General features: G+C 41.6%; 2 protein-coding genes across 2 annotated transcripts in view; one reads left to right on the top strand and one right to left on the bottom strand.

Annotated features, from left to right (window-relative positions):
- The window catches only part of LOC137408329 (protein misato homolog 1-like), a 41277-nt gene extending 26159 nt beyond the window's left edge, over window positions 1-15118 (top strand). Inside the window, exons 9-13 of the mRNA XM_068094819.1 lie at window positions 8932-9087; window positions 9461-9592; window positions 11651-11874; window positions 12184-12299; window positions 13447-15118. Of these exons, the coding sequence (XP_067950920.1) occupies window positions 8932-9087; window positions 9461-9592; window positions 11651-11874; window positions 12184-12299; window positions 13447-13673 (855 nt within the window). The 3' untranslated portion in view covers window positions 13674-15118. The remainder of the gene's footprint in view (window positions 1-8931; window positions 9088-9460; window positions 9593-11650; window positions 11875-12183; window positions 12300-13446) is intronic.
- Window positions 15119-15589: 471 nt separating this feature from the next.
- The window catches only part of LOC137408519 (FMR1-interacting protein NUFIP1-like), a 30042-nt gene continuing 25460 nt past the window's right edge, over window positions 15590-20171 (bottom strand). Inside the window, exons 7-9 of the mRNA XM_068095075.1 lie at window positions 19540-19734; window positions 17593-17780; window positions 15590-16443 (exon numbers count right to left, since the gene is read on the bottom strand). Coding sequence (XP_067951176.1) covers window positions 16303-16443; window positions 17593-17780; window positions 19540-19734 — 524 coding nt within the window. The 3' untranslated portion in view covers window positions 15590-16302. The remainder of the gene's footprint in view (window positions 16444-17592; window positions 17781-19539; window positions 19735-20171) is intronic.

Raw genomic sequence — 20171 nt, 5'->3', positions numbered from 1 at the left:
CTTGGAGGAAGCAGTGCAGGCGGGGAACGAGTTCCTGCAAATCCAGCCCACTCTTCCTCGACCTGGTGCCCGACCCCTAATAATGACGGTGGAGGAGGAAGAAGTTACCCCCGCTACAGTCGCCCCCGTCCATTCGGACCCCCCATCAGCCACCTTGAACGACGTCCTGATGGCTATAAAGGGGTTAGCAGATGGACTGAGGGAAGGAAAGCTGTTGGGACAATGGGGAGTGGACAAAAGGGGACCAAATTGTTGGGGTTGCGGCCAGGCAGGGCACACCCAACGCCGGTGCCCCCAAGCCTCCCAAGGACAACAGCCTCAAGTCACGAGGCCGGGAAACGGTTACCATCCACAGCAGTAGGGGGAAGTACTGACTGTGGATCAAATATACCCTTGCAAGGACAGTGGCAACAGCCACGACGGGCTAGGCGACGCAGGCTCCCCCCCTGCTCGCCACCGGTCCCCTTGCATAACCAGTATCAACCCTTACCTGAGTGTGCAGGTCTCCCACTCTCAGAAGCCAAGGACGAAACATACGTCTGGCCAAAGCCGTCTCGGCCTTCCAAGAAGGGCCCCCAGAGGACTAGCAAAGCCAGACGGACCCACGGAGACGAGTCATGGAAGCCGCATAATAGCAGCTATTTCTTGCCAGGTCGCATCGGAGGTCAGCCCGTCCAATTCCTCGTGGACACCGGATGTACCTCTAATTTGTTGGGACGACATGTCTTTGAGCGGTTACCTAAAGATGTCAAAAGCAAATTGGAGGTCCGGGAGGACTATGGACAAATGGCAGATGGTACCCGGTTGCAGTTCCACGGACTCATCACTCTCCCGGTCAGAGTCAGGAGTGTCCAGGTTACTGTGTCTCTCGTGGTGTGTGCCCTGAAGGAGGATGCCATCCTGGGCATGCCTTTCCTGGTCGACCACCACTGCGAGATGAACTTTCAGCAACCCACGTTGGTGTTAAATGGACAGAAGTTGACTTGCACTGACCGAGAGGGTCGACCTCTGACAAGCAGCGTGCAGATAATGCGAGCCACAACGCTTCCCCCTCGAACCGAGGTCCTGGTTGCCGGACGTCTCACGTCCTCCTCCTATCAGCCAGTCGGGTTAATTGAGGGAACGAAGAACGGATATATGGTGGCCGCCAGCCTACACCAACCCGGTGAGAAGGGGAGAGTGGCCATCCGTTGTATGAACCCCACCGACCATCCCGTCAGCGTGACGGCAGGAACGGTCGTGGGGCAATACACTGGGGTCGGGCCGGACGAAATAGGGGCCCCCTGGACAGCGAAGGGAGAAGCCGAGGTTTCCAAAGAAACTCCCCCTCCTGTCTCCAACGTACCTCCCCACATGCTGGACCTGCTCCGACAGGCGGCACCACATTGCTCGTCCCCTACCGAGCACCGAAGAATGGAAGACCTTTTGACCCGTTATGCGGATGTATTCAGCCAAGGGAGTGAAGACATGGGACGTACCACCCTGGTACAACACGAGATCCCCCTCCTCCCAGAGGCACAACCCATCCGTCAACACCCGTACCGTGTAGGACACGAGAAGGAAGCCGAAATCGAACGACAGGTTTCGGCCCTGGAAAAGCAAGGCATGATTGAGCCCGCTCACGGGGCCTGGAGCTCTCCGGTGGTCTTGGTGAGGAAGAAGGACGGGGCGTGGCGATTGTGTGTAGACTATAGGAAACTTAATAGTGTCACTCGCCAGGACGCCTACCCCCTCCCCCGGATTGATGAGAGCTTGGACGCCTTGTCTGGCAGTAGGTTCTTCAGTACCTTGGACATGATGAGCGGATACTGGCAGGTACCCCTCTCCGCCGAGGCCCAGGAGCGGTCGGCGTTCGCCACACGCAGTGGGTTGTGGAGGTGGAAGGTGCTTCCCTTTGGACTGACCTCCGCCCCAGCTACCTTCCAGCGGCTGATGGAACGTGTCCTCCAAGGGCTACACTGGAAAACCCTGCTGCTGTACCTCGATGACATCATCGTCATGTCAGCCGACTTCTCCAGTCATGTCACTAGGCTTGCCGAGGTGTTGGAGCGATTGAGGCAGGCCGGGCTGAAGTTAAAGCCCTCCAAATGCAGCTTGTTCCAGACCCAGGTCAAGTACCTGGGCCACATAGTCAGCAACACGGGGGTGGCTACCGACCCTGAGAAGATTCAGGCCATAAGTGGATGGGCAGCACCCCAAGACGTGACGCAGCTAAGGTCATACTTGGGTACCACTGGGTACTATCACAGATACGTGCCGGACTATGCCTCGATCGCCAAACCTCTCACCTTGTTGACCAGCGAAGGGGTCCCCTGGAAATGGGGAGAAGAGGAACAGGAAGCTTTTCTTAGGCTCAAATGGTCGCTGACACACGCTCCAGTACTGGCATATCCCGACCCCTCCTTGCCCTACGTGCTAGATACCGATGCTAGTAACGTAGGGACTGGGGCTGTGTTATCCCAGGTCCAGCAGGGCACGGAGCGACCCATAGCCTACTATAGCAAGACCCTCTCCTCCGCCGAACGCAATTACTGCGTAACCAGAAGGGAGCTACTGGCAGTGGTACAGGCTGTCCGGCATTTCCGGCCCTACCTATATGGCAGAGAGTTTACCATCCGAACCGACCATGCCTCCTTGGTTTGGTTGCACAGGAGGAAGGAACCCTCTTGCCAGGTGGCCCGGTGGCTGGAGAGTCTGGCCGAGCACAAGTACCGAATTATCCATCGAAAAGGCGATAAACATGGGAACGCCGATGGATTGAGTCGACGACAGTGCGTCGACTGCCGGCAGTGTGCTGCTATTGAGAGGCGGGATCAAGGGCCAACGAGGTCGCAAGTATGCGACTCTCTAGTAACCCCAGGAACGAATTGGGAAACTGCTGTGCCAGTGGACCAAGTTCCGGTACAGCCGCCAAGAGGCACCGGAACATCCAGTCCCAACCCCCGCCAGTTGGATGAGGATGAATGGCCTCGACTACCTGGCAACAGACCTGTTTTAGGGCACGGCCTCCCGACTCCCACGCCAACCAGTCCAGTCCCAGTACGGCTGCCGGGCGGGGCAGGAACACCCAGAGTGTTGGACCACCCTCCCAGAAGGCCTCAGGATCCTCAGTTACAAGCCGTCAAGGTAACTGGCGAAACCAACATTTTTGATGGAACTGGTGAAAGTGTAGTCCAAAAGGTTCCAGAACAACTGACGGTGGTACAAACCCCGCTGGATGAAGTACGGGCACTACAACAGAGAGCCGCTACCGACCTAGGGGTCATTTACCAGGCCGTCAGGAACCGGAGAGGAGTGGAAGAGGCCGTGCTACGAGTGGGCAGCCCCGAGCTGCAGCGATTGGCCCGGATGTTTCACCAGCTCCAGCTCGACGAGTCGGGCGTGTTGACCCTCCATCTCACCCAGAATGGGCGAGAAAAGGTGGTGGTGGTATGCCCGAAAACATTGAGACAGGAAATCCTGTGGAAAGCTCACGAGCAAACACACTGCGGTGTGGAGAAGACCTTGAAACGCGTCCAATTGGACTGGTATTGGCCGGGTATGGCCGGAGATATCCGGAGAGCAGTCCTCTCTTGCGAAGTTTGCCAGAGGGCCAAAACAGGAAAGGGGCGGACCTCCGGGAATAGACAACGGCTGTACGCCGGGAGGCCGTGGCAACGCCTAGCCGTAGACTTGGTGGGACCCCTGCCTCCGACCCCTCGAGGAAATAGTTGGGTGTTGGTGCTCACTGATCACTTCACTAGGTGGTCAGATGCTTTAGCCATCCCCGACGCTACAGCCCCAACGGTAGCCCAGATCCTAGACGAGAGGATATTTAGTTACTTCGGGCTACCCGAGATTATCCATACCGACCAGGGGAGCCAATTCGAGTCCTCATTATTCCAGGAGCTATGCGACTTGTGGGGAGTCGATAAATCTCGGACCACCCCGTACCACCCCGAAGGGAATGGGGTGGTTGAGAGAAACAATCGTGTGTTGGGTGACTCCCTACGAGCTCTCTTGCTGGGCAGAGGACAGGAAGATTGGGACCAACTACTGCCACAAATCATGCGGACGCTGCGAGGGTTACCACACTCCGCCACTAAAGAAACACCCAACTATTTGATGTTGGGTCGGGAACTACGTCTTCCTGACCAGTTGCTGTATGGGAATAGACTAGAATCATTCGCAAGCATACATGAGTATGTGCAGACTGTCCACGACCGATTGATACAAGCCCATACTCTCCTCCGAGATAGGCAAAAAGAAATTGTGTCAACTGACGCGAGAGAGCCTCCGTTATTCAATGAGGGTGACCTCGTGTGGTTGCTAAGCAAGCGGCGGAGAAGAGGGGAAAACCCGAAGCTAGCGGCCAAGTACTTGGGGCCCTATCGCGTGTTAAGGAGTCACGAAAACCACACTTACGAGATAGAGAAGTATGGACAGCGATCTATCCAAGCAGAGGGAAGGTTACGACTCTGTCGCCCCAGTCCGGTGCAACAAGGACGAGCCCCGGTTGAGGTCGAGCCTGCTCGCCGTCCCAACATGAGGGGCCGACCCAGAAGGCAAATCACACGAGGAAACGATAACCCAGAAGTAGTTATTCCAGAGTTGCCCCTGCCTAGCCAACTAACGGAGTTGCGACTACCTCAGTCGCCAGGAAGGTCAGAAGCACTTCGATTTCCCAGGGGAGATCCCTTGGTTCCCCCAGGGGAACACAATCCTACCTCGATGATTGACCCCGACCCTGGCGGCGAGTTGATACCCGAGGAGGAAAGAGCCACGGAAAATACGGGAGCCCAGGCTAGTGATACCGGGGCTGGGGATGCACCACGGCCCCAACGAATCAGGAGGCCTCCCGCGTACTTGGCCGATTACGACACTAGCACCGTCCAATCGGGAGAAGCCCTCGGAGTTCAAGGTCAGAAGGCGGCCATTTTGGGTCCCAGACAGAACGCGCTCATTACTTGTTACCAACTCGAGGCGCACACACCTATATCTTTTCTCAACATGGAAGTCACTAAGGAAACCGTAAAGAAGGCTGCACCGATCATCGGAGCTTTACCCCTGTTGCCCGAAGTAAAGATCATGCCACTGGAGCTCCACCCAGCGCCGGGTGAAACCCTGGACGACTCAGAAACGGATTCTTTAGATAATCACGTTCCACACTCCCCACTACCGACCAAATGGATCGCGGCGGAGACAGCTAAAACGATCTCGAAACTATGTCGAGAGAAAGGTACTAACTGTCCATTGTGCCAACAACTACTCTCTACCCCTCGACGGCGCAGAATCCACATCGCCCAACATTTTACACGCTTCTTCTGCAAATGTGGGAGGAACTCCACATCTCGAGATACTATTGCAAAACATCAGGCTCGGATCAAGGATGCCGAAGTACGGAAGGCGCACGGTGGAAAGGGAATTACTATATACGAGGTCGACCGAGATAGCTACCCGGCCTGGAGCAAAAAGGTACAATTAAATAATCCTCCGGCCTTTGAAAAGCCTACACCCTACGGGCCGATTAAAACCAAGCCACCTACGCGAAGAGGACCCCAGGCACCTCTCCCCTCTCCCCCGAAGAAGAAGTGGTACAGTCCGCCCAAGCTGGAACGACCGGTCCCAGCTCCTAGAAGATTGACGACAATAGGCAGCATCCAGAGCCGGCTGGGGGACGTACGACCCCGGGTCACAGTGGACGCTTTGCGAGAGGAGGCCTCCAACCTCCGACGGGCGGCTCGTCGCCTGGAGGACCTGGCAAATCGCATGTCGACCTCCTAGATGACACGGTCGACATGATTTATCAGTATTTCCCTTGGTATTTAGTAATTGCGATCTCTCATATTATTATACTCCCTTTTCTTTGTTTGTTTTGTTGTAGCTAGTTGGTGTGTTCCTATATTTCTTGTATCTTTTTTTTCTTTTCTTGTGATTTTTTGATATAGCCGGTAGTCGTCTATAGGGGCGGCGTGTGTGATGGAAATATGCAGTACCATCTCCTTTTTGGTTATTATCATTAGAGTTGTGTTCTCTTGTGTTATTCTATATAGTCACGCCCCTAGAGGAGGTTGGCCCTAGCCACCTCATTTGCATATCTGGTTATATTTAAGGCCGTGTTTCGGCCTAATAAGTTGTTCAATACATGCTTTGCATTTGGACCCACACTCTTCTGTTACCTTGCGCGATACAGAATCACACTGAGCACTTACGTACTCCAAGCCTCAGTCCTTCGGACTGTGCTTTGGGAGTAGGGTTATAGATACACTGTCGACCCCGTCGACCTCAGGTCGACCTTGTCGAACGATAATAATATCTCCCAGGGAGCAATTCCTGGTGTAGGTGGTTGTAATAGGCCGGTGGTGTAAGTCGACCTAGTCGCCTCCGCGTGTTGGTCTACGAGCAATACCTACACGGCCCCTGTGGAGGGTGAATGCAGACCGGTAGAGTAAGCCGACCCAGGTCGCCTCTACGTGTTGGTCGCAGGATCCAACACAATCTGTTGATTAAACTTTTCAGAATACAGTCAAACATGGATAACTCGTCCACGGATTGCTCGAACACATGGTTAATTCGAACATTTCCTTTGGTCCGTTCCCACGTAATGATAAATTGCTATAGATAACTCGAACTCAACACTGTTAATTCGAACTGTTTTTTTGCCCAATGGCTACCGAAACGGTTGTTATTGCTTTAGAAAATCACTTTATTCAAAGCCATAGAGGTAAACTTCATCTTTTCGTAATTCATAAGCGTCGTTATTACCACCATCGGCAAAATATTTTTGTCAACGACTTTTCTAAAAGTTTGGTGAAATTTGATTTATACTGCGATACGATGAATAGCACGGGCTAGCCGGGTCACGCGTGCAAGGATTTTCGCCACGCACATACAAAACAAAAATCGCATGTTGTTTTTGTTTTGTATGTGCGTGGCGAAAATCCTTGAGTGCGTGGCGTAACCCAGCTAGCCCGTGATGAATAGTTTTCCGACGTTGATTCCGTGTTGAATCAACGTCGGAATGTTGAATGTTTAAATCGTCTTAAAAATTCTTGTAATTAAACGTATACGTTGTCTGAGCTACAAAAAAACTATTCATCGTTTGACCTAAACACAGAATATGTGTGTACATTCAATAAGTATCTATTAAAAAAGCGTGAGTGATATAGAATGTACCGTAAAACCTCGTAAAACTTCTAATTGAACTGCCTCGGAGTGTTGCTCTTAACGAATCCCAGGTAAAGTAAGGTAATCTGCATAAACTTCAAGAAAAAACGGCAAAATTGATCGTGGGTAAAACCCCAAAAGAAAAAAATGTCTTTTCTTTTGAGCATTTCAACAACGATCAAGTTTTGCCAATGTCAATCTGAAAAACGTCCTGGCAATAACATCACCTCAAACAACAAACCAATCTCAAGTGATAGAAAAATCTCTATACTTTTTCATGAAAACGTTTTAAACTTTACATTAGAAGCATTTAATTTGAAACAAGCCATTTGTGCTTTTGATTTATATTATAGTTTGTATATGTACATGTATCTACTAATAAATAAGTAAATATATGGACTTGTGACAGTGCTCTGATAACTTGAACGCTCTGATAATTCGAACACTTTTGCTCGGCCCCTTGAAGTTCGAGTTATCCGAGTTTCACTGTAATTCTTTAACTTATTCATTTTTTGGAAACGGAAATTTGTTGTTGTTTTTGTAATAGTTTTATTAATCCTAATTCTTCCCATGTAGTTTGTGATTTTCATGGTTAACATGTAGTGTTTTTGTTTGGAGCTAAAATATGTCAGTGTCAATAGCTCTCTAATTGCGATTGCTATCACAAATTATTTATTATTGATAATAGTTAATTACTCCTCTGCCGAATAACTACTAAGAAAAATTCTAAGAAAAGAAATCATAGCTATCACCCTGGCAAGATCAGTTCTTATTGGTCAGCGCAACACATCAATAAGTGATGTTAGTATTTGTCGCTTGATCAGCTGTATGGGTTACATGTCAGCTATGTACTCTGTTAAGTCATGAGTATTTCAGTTTTATTAAAAACGACCGTTTTAGATTGAGTAGATATTTGCATGTCATTTACTAATAACCTTCAGAATATTTACAGTAAGTCGCTAACAAGAAATCACAACATCTTCCAAACCTTTTTTAGACTACCGTCAATATCATACAGTGTTGCAAGACAAATATACTTTGTTAGTGGCTCTTAACCCTAGGGGTTCAGTAAATCAGTCTGTGAAGTTTGGCGGAGGTCAAAACACCTAAATGGTCTCTCAAGGGCACCAGCAAAACGCCCACTGATTTGCGAGGTCATGTCTTTATGAAAAGATATGTAATTTGTTGTGAATTCATGCTTTGTGTTGTTTTTGTTTCTAAACACAGTGATGTTATTTCACATTACATTTTGTGCATCAATAACACATACATGTATGTCTTGAATATGAAAAAATCATATTTCATTTTTCAATAAAGAGAGGTTTTCATGGAAAAGGTTCAGTACATCGGACGGTTAAGAACAACGGTTTAGGTTTAGATGACGGCTTGAAGAACGGTTAGAGTGAATTATGCCATGTATTTCTATCACTTACTCTGCGCCTGAACTTACTCATTGCCGAACTTACACTTCCATTCCCGTACCTCTTCAGTGATAAGAAAATTTTGTTTGCTGATTATTACTCCATTAATTTAGTTTTTACGTAAAATTGTAGTTCCACTTTTACATATTATATGGTTTTGTATTTATTTAAATACCATGCTTGAAATGTTTAATGGTATTTTTGAGCTCTAGAATAAAATAAACATTATTCAAGGTCTTGCTACATGATAGTTTGTCGTATGAAGCAAACATCGGAATGAAGTTATGATTGTGTCTAACCGCTTGGTTAGGTTCCTCGGCTATAGCTTGGTAGCCTCGTTTTGATTGGCTGTCATTTTATTTAGGAGAGCTCTCAGAGTTTACACGACCTGATCAATACAGTGCAGAGTTTAGTCAAGTTTGCACAGACCGGATTTACTGTGGTTCCTCTTAGCATGGTGGATAATCCCTGGGTGTCAGCCCATCACTCTCACAAACGCCTCCCTGGAGTAATGTATAAGGTGAGATGAAGTTTTAGTGAAAAGAGGTTAATAAATGTGAAGTGACAGTTATTGCAGATGAGAAAAAATAAATAGCTAAATCAGATGGGAGAGCTTTAGAAGAAGGTAACATGGTTTAGAGAATGAGGGAGCGAACGGAAGATTTAAGAGAAGGAAGACAAGATTTGAATAGCAGAGAGTAAAGGATAAAGGGAAAGAGAGCGAGAAATGAGATACTAAAAGCTGGGAGGGATCTGAAAAAATAGTTGATTGCAGTGAGGTGGATATTCTAGATATTTATATAAATATGTAAAATACGATATTTATATTTAATAATGTAATAATGATAATATATGTATATTTTATACGAATATGAGTATTCCTAATATTGCAGCACAACCTTCCTTACCATACGAGTGCAATCTTCGCTGCTGCCCTGGACTGTGCTACCCTCAGTAACAGATTACTATGTGGTTCCCTACCTCTAGCTCACCTGACTGATACGCTATCCGTCTCACACAGAATGGTAAATATGTAATGATCTCCGCTGCGCAGGACAGGCTAAGCCAGAGCCTAATGAACTAGGCTTGTATACAAATGGATTGATAGAACTACTATAGAGTACAGGCTATTGTTCATCTTTTTTCCTTAAATAGAGAAGTTTCTATGAGATATATGAAGAGTTTATTTCCAAAACGGGCATTTCCAAATTTTTGAATGTTGAAAAATTGAAGAAATGTTGTGGCGAGTTACTGAATATTAAAAATTATGTTTCAGTGGATTGTGTAGAAGAATTATCATGTGCGCGCTTGCTATCAAATTTTCATTCTTCCAAAGTTTCCAGAAAAGTGAGAAAACACACACCTGGATATCTAAAACTGCTTCTAATATCTAATCTAATGTCAGCAGAAGCACCAGCAACAGATATGCTAGTTTCCAAACATTTCCAATTTAATTCAGTTTTTTTCGAAAAAAATATATTTCCGTCTTGATTCTCAATGCAAAATCTTCCAAGTTAATTTGATAATGAAGTGTATAATTTAGTTTCTATAGAAATTAATTGATTATTTCAATTCTTAATGCAATTGTTTGGGAAATTAATTTGATAATTTAATGCATAGTTCGATTTTATGCAAGACTTAATGAAATATTTTAATTATCAATGTATTCATTTGTTAGACCAATTTATTAAATTATGCCTAATTTGGATTATGTTACAGTTGATTTGTTAATTTATTAATGCAAGCTCACAAATCCAAAATTAATTTATTTGATTATTAATATGATTTTAAACTACCAGTTAATTATTAATTTAATTGCAATTTTTGCCGTCATCTCAACCTTCATAACAACATCATGACTGGCAGCAATATTCATTTGAATACTTATTAATACGCTTAGTGGCCTCTGCTTAAACGCTGTACTGCTTTTAATATTTCATTTTTAACTCTAATTCCGCTTACCATATGTGAAATAACATCCACAAATGTGTGTTCGGGAGTGGAAGATGGAGCTAGGCAAGGAAGCAGTTTTTTATCTTTACATTTCTGACTCTCAGCTGTACGTTTCTATTTTTTGTAATTAAATTGTATTGCAATTTGTACTCTTGCAATTGCAAACTTTTTGAGATACTGTTTTAACTGCAATCAACTGCAAAAAAATTTTTAGCAAAAGAATTTCTTACCCATAAAAATCACGACCTATTCATTTTTCACCAGTAGGATGATTTGCTAGAAATAATTAACTTTGCATTGAAAGTCACCTTAAAAATAACTAGTCTTGAAACCAAATCTATTTCTGTTGCTTTTTGTGTTGGGAATAACTAGTTTTGAGCTAAAATAATTGCTTCATGCTAAAACTTGTGCCTAGACCATTTATTCGAAGAAAAATATTCAATGTCGCAAAATATGGAAATTACTAGTTTTCGAAATGAACTTTTCATATTGTCTTTTATGGAACGCCACACTTTTGTATGCACAGAATGATAACGGCAAGTCGACACTTGGTCAAATCACTGCAGCTACAGTGTCTCTTGACTCATTCTTATTTAGTCAGAAATGATTCCAGAGCTTTGCAAAAGTGAACTATTTCTGTTTGGTGGCGTTAGGAAAAACATCCAACCACAATTGCTCTTGTGTTTCGACTAACTACCATTTCAGTAAAAGATACAGCTGGCACAGTGACAACCACAGGGGCGGAAAAACTGGCAGAAGCAAAACTGCCTACCTTGTGGTGCATGTCCAGCACTTGAAACAACAGAGCTTTGCAACCTTTGACCTATATAAAAAGGTTTTTTGAATTCTAAAAATATAATTGTTTATAGGCAAAATATTTTTATATTTTTTAATTTTTTTATCTTGACGTGATAAAGAAAAAACAATAAAGGATTATTTACCAAATCTAACAGATTACTTCTAAATGCTTGATTTGTAAAAAGTGAAGCTTGTAAAGCCAACTAGATTATGGAGAAAAATTAGTATTGATGTCTTGATGCTTGCGAGTGTCACATGGTGCTGCCGCAAGGTTAAATAAGAAAGTGTATTAATGTTTGTGTCTTCTCTTTTACTGCGCTCGTTGTTGGTAGGTCTCCAATCTATCTATCGCTATGCCAGTACCACTTGATAATGTCAGGTCACCTATGGAGGCATTTGCGACTTGCTGTAACCCTATGACCTCCCTCACTCCACTCTATAACGCCAGCCAATCAGCTACTTCTACAGCGCAGTCACTGGCATTACGAGGAGTTCGAGATCTATGTAGCTCCCCCTTCTCACACAGCATTGACAAGTGGATGCGCTTTGATCCCAGGTCTGGGACAACAATTGGGTTCAATCTATTATACAAATAAAAAGGCATATTTACAAGCATGCAAGATCATGTCTTTTCTGCAGTCACTCGAGTATTTAGTTTACCTAGGAGTTCCAAGATGAAATACATGGTATTCCATGAATTATGCCGCATCAAATTCTGTTGTCTTATCTAATTTCCTAGCTGCGTGTGCTACATTGCCAGTATTTCTTGACATGTATGCACTGTTGTTGAATGTGACTTTCAATTGACTTGTAACTCAGATACTCAAATGGTGACGTGAAAGGTTTTTCTTTTTATTCCACACAGCATGCTTACATTGGTGGACCAGCCATGCAGTATCAAGGCTCCCTTTCCTCATATATTTGAGTCAAGTCTTGGAAAGACGGGCTGCAATTGTGGGGAACCTAGACCCAAGTCACCAGGTAGCAATTTAGTCTATTAGTTATTTCGATTGCATTCCCAGGTTACAATCCCAATGTTTTTTACATTGATTAAATTTAAGGAGTACAGTGAAACCTCAGTTCTCGAACATAATTCATTCTAGAAGGTTGTTCGAAAACCGAGTTGTTCGAGACCCGAAACGATTTTTTCCATTAGAATAAATGTATGTAAATTTTAATCCGTTCCAAAGCGAGAAAACAACTTCGATAAAGTCTTTTTACAACATTTTACACCATAAACTGTACTGTATACTGCATAATATTAATAAAAACGGGTAGATATAAATCGTGTTTAATTTTAATAAAAGGTTTTGTATTTATGATGATGGAAAAAGAAAACAAAAGTAAACATTTCGTATGTTTTGCACTAAAATCATCAAAAACATTAAAGGTTAAGATACAATAACTAAAATTGCAGAAATTGATATTGGAACAGCAAAAAATGCAACAGATCAGTTACTTAAAAAATGTAGGGAAAAGAAAATATAAACAGCAATGGCACGTTTACTTCATATCTTGAAGGAGAATCCTCCTCCAAAACAATTTCGGTAGGAGAAGAACCCCTCCAGTCGAGTTACCCTAGCAAAACTCTTCAGTAGAGGAGACGTCATCTCAGATGGTACCTCCCTTTTTGTAAAGAATTTATGAAGCGTAAATTGCTTCTCCGCTTGTTAATGAATGTTTCCATGCTGTTTTTGGAGCTGTTCCAATTTCAATGCGCATGCTCCAGTTTGGTCGAGAACTGAATTTATGTTCGAGATCCGAGATGAACAAATCTCCAAATATTTGGTCGAAAACCGAGTTGGTCGAGAACCGAAGCGTTGAAAAACCGAGGTTCCACTGTACTTCAAAACCTCGTTCACACTCTAAAAATTATTAAGACTCAGCTATAGATGTAGAATAGATGTGTTAAATAAAATGTGTGATCACAGCCTGTAATTTCCATTTGGCATGTTCTCTAATCATTGGCTTGTGGACTTGTGCCTTTCTTTGAGCAGTATTATCAAATAAATGCAAAGCAATTTTGTGGCTACAGGAAACCTCCCAATTCGTAGATATGCAGATGCTAGCTTTCTATTTGATGAATGTGAAGTTTAGCACATAATTTTATTGTATTATTTATCTGCAGCTGTGGAAATTCAAAGTGTAGCTACATTGACCTCTCTATCTACTAGCGATAATAGCAAAGGAATGCTGTCTCATCTACTTGAGAGGTCAAGTAAGTTAACTCAAAGACACTTGCATAAACACATCGAGGCAGGTTTGGAGGAGGATGATTGGACAGAGACGGTGAACGACCTCCGAGGTCTGTTAGAACGATACTCGAATGAGTCTGAAGAGCTCGATAGCGACTGAGACGGCTTATGGTGTTATTTATCACCATTCTTCCCTTGTCTAACAGTTGCTTTATGGTTTTTATTGTAAGTAATATAGCATAAGGTAAAGTCAAATTTTGTAATATGTATGCAGTAAAGCTTACGAAGTAGTTGGCACTATCACACCGCTGCCCTCTAGAACACAGTAAAGTTTTTACACAATTTGATGCTTTCACTTTGTGTTAGAGTTTCATTTATGAGTCATCAGTGGTAAGTTGGTTTACAATTGACATGAACACGCAGGTACACGTTTGTAACAAACCATTGTGCATATGCTTTGTAGTACCTCTTTCACGTTAAAGGTTGACTTGCAACAAAATTCACATTACAGCTATTTGGTATCAAAAGATTCACCATGTCTTACTCTGCTGTGTTGTAGGTGCCAAATATGTGGAAATGTGATTACAAGCTCTTAAAAGCTCAAACATGAACAGTTAATCGCCGCCATGACGAAACCGCCGTAGATTGGGATCAGTATATTTCTCTGATGTAGTCAATCCATTTAGTTATTGTTTTGAAATGTGATGTTCTCACGTGAATTGAAAGGCCAATGGCCAATAAAAGGCTCAATATAAAACTTCTCGTAGCACTAGTTTATGACAAACACTTCGGGTTTTACCGAAGACCCCGTATCAAATATAGATGCTCGCGACTTTACAGTTTTGTTTCAGTTTGGTCTAATCGTAATCTGATTATGTGACCCATACTTCCTGCCAAACGGTACGAATAATTTCTGCAGCATTTTTCGATTATCTCAGGTGACCAACAGGCTCGTCATGTTTATCAGAAAATGATATGTACACCTTTGAGCTAAGGTTAAAAAATTAAACGAATATTCACGGTAGGTTATGAGAAATAACTGCTGAAAGTGAGAGCATTACAATGATGATGAAACAGACGCGTAAGGACAATAGACATGGTTTTATTAAATGCGTAAAGTATATTTGTGAAAATATTTCGACGAAGGAGGTTGCATGAATGTGTAAACAGAAGCCATCTGGTTCAGTTACGTCCCATTTAAGCCATTTTGGAAAGAGATTCTAATCTACAGCAGCTTCTTGATGGCGGCGATCAACTGTTCTTTTTTAGCTTTGAAGAGCTTGTAATCACGTTTTCACATATTTTGCACCTACAACACAGCAGAGTAAGACATGGTGAATCTTTTGATACCAAATAACTGTAATGTGAATTTTGTTGCAAGTCAATCTTTAATGAGTATTGTTAACTTCACAAGCTATGTTGGAGTACAAGAGAAACATTGAGTCATCGTCACAACTAGTTTGAGGCAGGATCACATGTTCTCAATCATATAAGTTACATATCTTTGTTTTCCTAAAGATATGCGCCTGCTAGAAAAGGCCAGTACTTCTCACAACTGTGGCAGTCAATCAAATCTAGTGACATAAAATTTTATCTCATGCATAAGTCATGTGTGATATGATTTCTCATGTCATCATTCACTGAAGATACCTACAGACTCCATTTTCAAGATAATGCTCATTGCTGTACAGTACTGTACTCATTGCTGTAGTCTAACCATTTTTAACAGTTCACTCTCAACAGATTTTATACTCGCTTTGTTAGATTAACCATACAATCAGTTTTGTATCTACGTTACCAATAATTGAAGAAACGCAGGAAGCAGTGCCATAACTCTCATAGACTTGGTAATAAATATACAACAGTAACACACATGGTAAGCATCGTGATAAAAGCATTTTAAGCAATATACTGAAGCCGATTCCTTTCTTGAACAATTTTTCCGAACAAGTTGAATCAATGCCAGCTATCGGAATGTTCCACCTCAATTTTACCCAATTGCTGCATAGGCTACGGCGGCTAAAATGTGTATAAATTGGCAAATATAAATGGCAATAAATTGTATAAATGGCAATAAATTCTGGATATACACCTTCCCTAACTGAGGTCAACTGTTTGATAATTATGAGGCTTAATTTTTCACACAGCAGCTATGGTTATGTGGTTAAGGCACCAACTTTATGACCAATAGGAATGTGGTTTGGGATACAAAAGCATCATCAGGGGCATCCAACCACATATTCTCTGAAGCAAAAGGAGACAACTCTTAACAGTGAAACTGAGACGTACATTGGGGAACCACCTTTGCACCTAACCAAGAAAACTTGCGAAATTGGAGAAAATCAGGTCATGACAAACCTACCGACATGTGGCCGAATATCTACCTTCATACACAGGATAAAACGATAATGCTAGCCATGAGGTTCTATGACTATTGGCTAATCATACATGTATGATTAGCCAATCATCTGAGAACAGCTGAAAAGAGTTACTTACGGGTTCTGTAATCCAAATTCACAATTACGACACCTTACTATCACCTGTTGTAAGAATAATTAATGCAGGTTTCACAAAGCGGTCAGTGTTATACAAGTTCCAAAAAAGTCAAATAATCGTAAATAAGAAAAAGTATGTGTAAGCCGAATATGTGAAAAGGTCATTTAAATGTATTTACTAGAAAAAAAATACAAAACTATCTGCAGAAATGAATTTGCACCAAATGACGGATGAGCAAAACCACAAAAGGATGGTAAATCATGATTCTCTTCGGTTTCGGGAGACCTCTACCTCTACCACTCGTCATCATCTGGATATGTCTCCATTGAAACAGGCCTGATTTGGCGCCCAATATCAAAGAAGTCTTCATCCACTACATATTTCACACATTGAAGAAGAACGTTGCGCTCGTGTCGAATCTCATTGGCCAGCAGCTAAATAATTATGGAAAGTAATTTAACTGCGTATCAAGAGTGTGAATAACCCTAAAACCATGTACAAAGCTGATAAGATAACCAATTTTATGCTAAGAATGAGTGGAACTTCAGCATGTTATTTGAAGTCGATTTAGCAATTGTACTCATCGACATAAAATAGATAAACCAACGATGCTAAATATACTTCATCATTCCTTGACTGTGCAAAACTTGACTTATGATCACCACTACATATAAATTATTTTATATGCGACGGTAAAATTTGTCTCGATTCACAAGGTAACTTCTCATGTCTGAAGTTCTCGCAATGTTGGTTTGTAAATGAATGTAAAAAGCGAACAAAAACTAAGAATAAAATATAACAAAAAATGAAAAATATTTAACTTTAGTTAGGTTAAACTATATTTAAGATGAAGTTATAAAAAATTACTTTTTCTGCGAACAGTTTTTGAGGTTTATATATATTTATATATAAATAATATATATATATTACTAATATTAGATAAGTGACGTTAAATGGATACCGAGTCAATACTTTTACTAGCTGAATGCGGCCTAGATGTGCGGTCTGCTACAGTAAAGTGCTGCAGTAAAGTAACAATAAAAACCTCTTACATATTATGACTTTAATTTTGACATTTAAAATTAAGTTTTTTTTTACACATTTGCATATAATATTTGTTTCAATGTTATGTGGAATGACCTGCATTTCGGGTTCTAGAAGCTAACATATAACAACATTTTTCATGAGAATGTTCCGATGTGAGTGGGAAACATTTTATGTCGGGACGAAAGCGAATAGAGCTTTGACTATGAACCAAAAACCTTTTGTATGCTGAATCTCTCTGCCTGCCATTAACTTGACCGGTCTAAATGGGTAGACAGAGAAAAGCAACAAGCAACTACTGCAGTTGATAGTTAAAATGTTGCTCACACAAATCATATCCTACTAAAAAGAATTGGTAACAGGTGTATGTAACGAGCCTCCTTTCAACCTAACCTATAAATAAACTCCATATAATTTCTGGTTTGAAATATATATGATATTTATGTTTACCCTAAACTATGAGTGTTTAGTAAATAACGAGTATACCTATATAAAGGCTCCAAGACATGCAACAAGTTGCTACAAATGATGTAACGAACCTTCTCTAGTAGCGTAGACTTCGACCTTGACACATTTTTACGCTGATGTTCTCGCTGACTCCTGATTGAGCTCTTTTTATCTTTCCATTGTTGTTTTCGATTCCTTATCAAACTGTCGTTAGCAGCATCTGACACCTGCTTTTCTTGCTTATCACTATTTGGAACTTTTCTTATTTCTGATTGGACAACTAAAACAATTCGGAAAACCTGTAAAACTGTCTATTTGGGAAGAAAATGTGAATTTACTAGCAATTGAAATACCAAAAAATAATGCAAGCAAATAGATCATCTCTGGTGCTAAAATTTTAGAGATGCTGGAGAGGAGTGGTCATAACGAATGCAACCAAGTAAATGTAAAGCGGAATATTGCTTTAAATCAACTGAAGTGCTGTGCGCACTCTGTCTGTCTTTTAGAGTTTTCAATGGTTTTACCTAAATACAAATTGTTAAAGTAATGTTTGCTTAATGCATCATTTTTATGATTATTGATACTAGTACCCTGGTAGTCTAGTGTGCCAGGGGAAATTATCCACCAATGATCTTTTTTCAAATTTCATCTATATGATTTTGATTGATTTTTCTGTCGGAAAGCACAAAAAATAATTATTTGCACAACTATTTTGAAACTCTGGGAGGCAGTCGATTAGCGCGAGTGTCAGAGTTTTGGTCTACTAAGCTGAATGTCTTGAGTTCAAGCCCTGTACACAGCAATATTCTATCCTAACCTCAAACTTTGGTTTCAGACAGACAATGCTCTTACTCTTATTATGATAAAGATTATTTTTTATTACACAATTTTTTAAAGAATCTTTAATACACCTAGATATACATTACCACCTGAAAATCAAACCTGCTATTTCAGATGCTATTTCATATGTGTACTAGCATGGAATAATGGACATTTGCCAAGTCATTCCACAAGGGATGAAGTGTGTATTTATTTAAATGGACCTATGAATGCTTAAAGGTTGACTCACAACAAAATTCACATTACATTTATTTGATATCAAAAGATTCACCATGTCTTACCCTGTTGTGTTGTAGGTGCAAAATATGTGAAAATGTGATTACAAGCTCTTAAAATCTAAAAAACGAACAGTTAATCGCAGCCATCACGAAAACGCTGTAGATTGGAATCAGTTTATTTCTCTGACGTAGTCATTACATTTGGTTATTGTTTTGTCACGTGATGTTCTCACGTGAATTGAAAGGCCAATAAAAAGCTCAATATAAAACTTCTCGTAGCACTAGTTTATGACAAACACTTCAGGTTTTACCGAAGACCCTGTATCAAATATAGATGCTCGCTACTTTACAGTTTCGTTTCAGCTTGGTCTAATCGTCTAGTCGTAATCTGATCATGTGACCCTTACTTCACGAATAATTTCTGCAACATTTTTCGATTATCAAAGGTGACCACAGGCTCGTCATGTTTATCAGACAATGATATGTACTCCTTCGAGCTAAGGTTGAAAATTTAAACGAATTTTCATGGTAGGTTATAGGATATCAGTGCTGACAGTGACAGCATTACCATGACGATAAAATAGACGCTTAAGAACAATAGACATAGTTTTATTGAATGCGTGAAGTATATTTGTAAAAATATTTCGACGAATGAGGTTGCGTGAAAATGTAAACAGAAGCCATCTTGTACAACTACGTCCCATTTGAGCTATTTTGGAAAAAGATTCCAAACTACGATGGTCTCGTGTGGCTGCGATTAACTGTTCATTTTTGAGCTTTTAAAAGCTTGTAATCACATTTCCACATATTTTGCACCTACAACACAGCAGAGTAAGACATAGTGAATCTTTTGATACCAAATAACTGTAATGTGAATTTTGTTGCAAGTCAACCTTTAAGCGAAGTTATGGGTAAACTTTGTTTAACTAAATCAGATGAACTTTCATCTAGTTATTCAATTATTCAGCCTAAATATCACACCTGAAGGTTTGGCTGGTTGGGGTGGCTCACGTATTTCTCCCTCTTCCTCACTGCTTGGCTCACCATAGCTCGATAGGAGTAAACTAAGACCACCCAAGGAGTTGGCAGCTTGGTTACCAGATGAGCAAGTTGAACTAGACACCACACTTTCTACAGCTGTAGATCTCTGTGGTTCTATTTTTGTTGCTTGTGCACCTACATTGACCCAAGTGTGTACAGGAATATCAAACATCAAAATAATATCAGAATAGTACAGTAGGCAGGAACAAAAAGTGCATTTCCGTTCTTCCATTCTTGTTTGAGATACAAATAAAGATTATATATTGTACAAATAAACATTATATATATAATTAGATATAGATTGGTAAAGTTTCCAAATAAAAATGAGAATACTTTTTGTAACGACAACGCTACTTCGTAGGTCTAGTAGCAGCCCGCACGCCTAGATCACACCCATCAAGTAAAGTAGATGCTACTACAGAGTAACTAATCCAATCCTAGAACATTTACATTATGGAGATTTCATGTTATACGAAGCGAAAAGTCTAATCATTTTCATGATTTTCCCAAACTCACTCTTTGAGGCTTTTTAAAAAGGAAAAGCTAAACATAACATATTAATTTAATAATAC

Source organism: Watersipora subatra, chromosome 11, assembly GCF_963576615.1.
Source record: "Watersipora subatra chromosome 11, tzWatSuba1.1, whole genome shotgun sequence".
Lineage (NCBI taxonomy): Eukaryota > Metazoa > Bryozoa > Gymnolaemata > Cheilostomatida > Watersiporidae > Watersipora > Watersipora subatra.
This window is presented reverse-complemented; position numbering and strand designations above follow the sequence as displayed.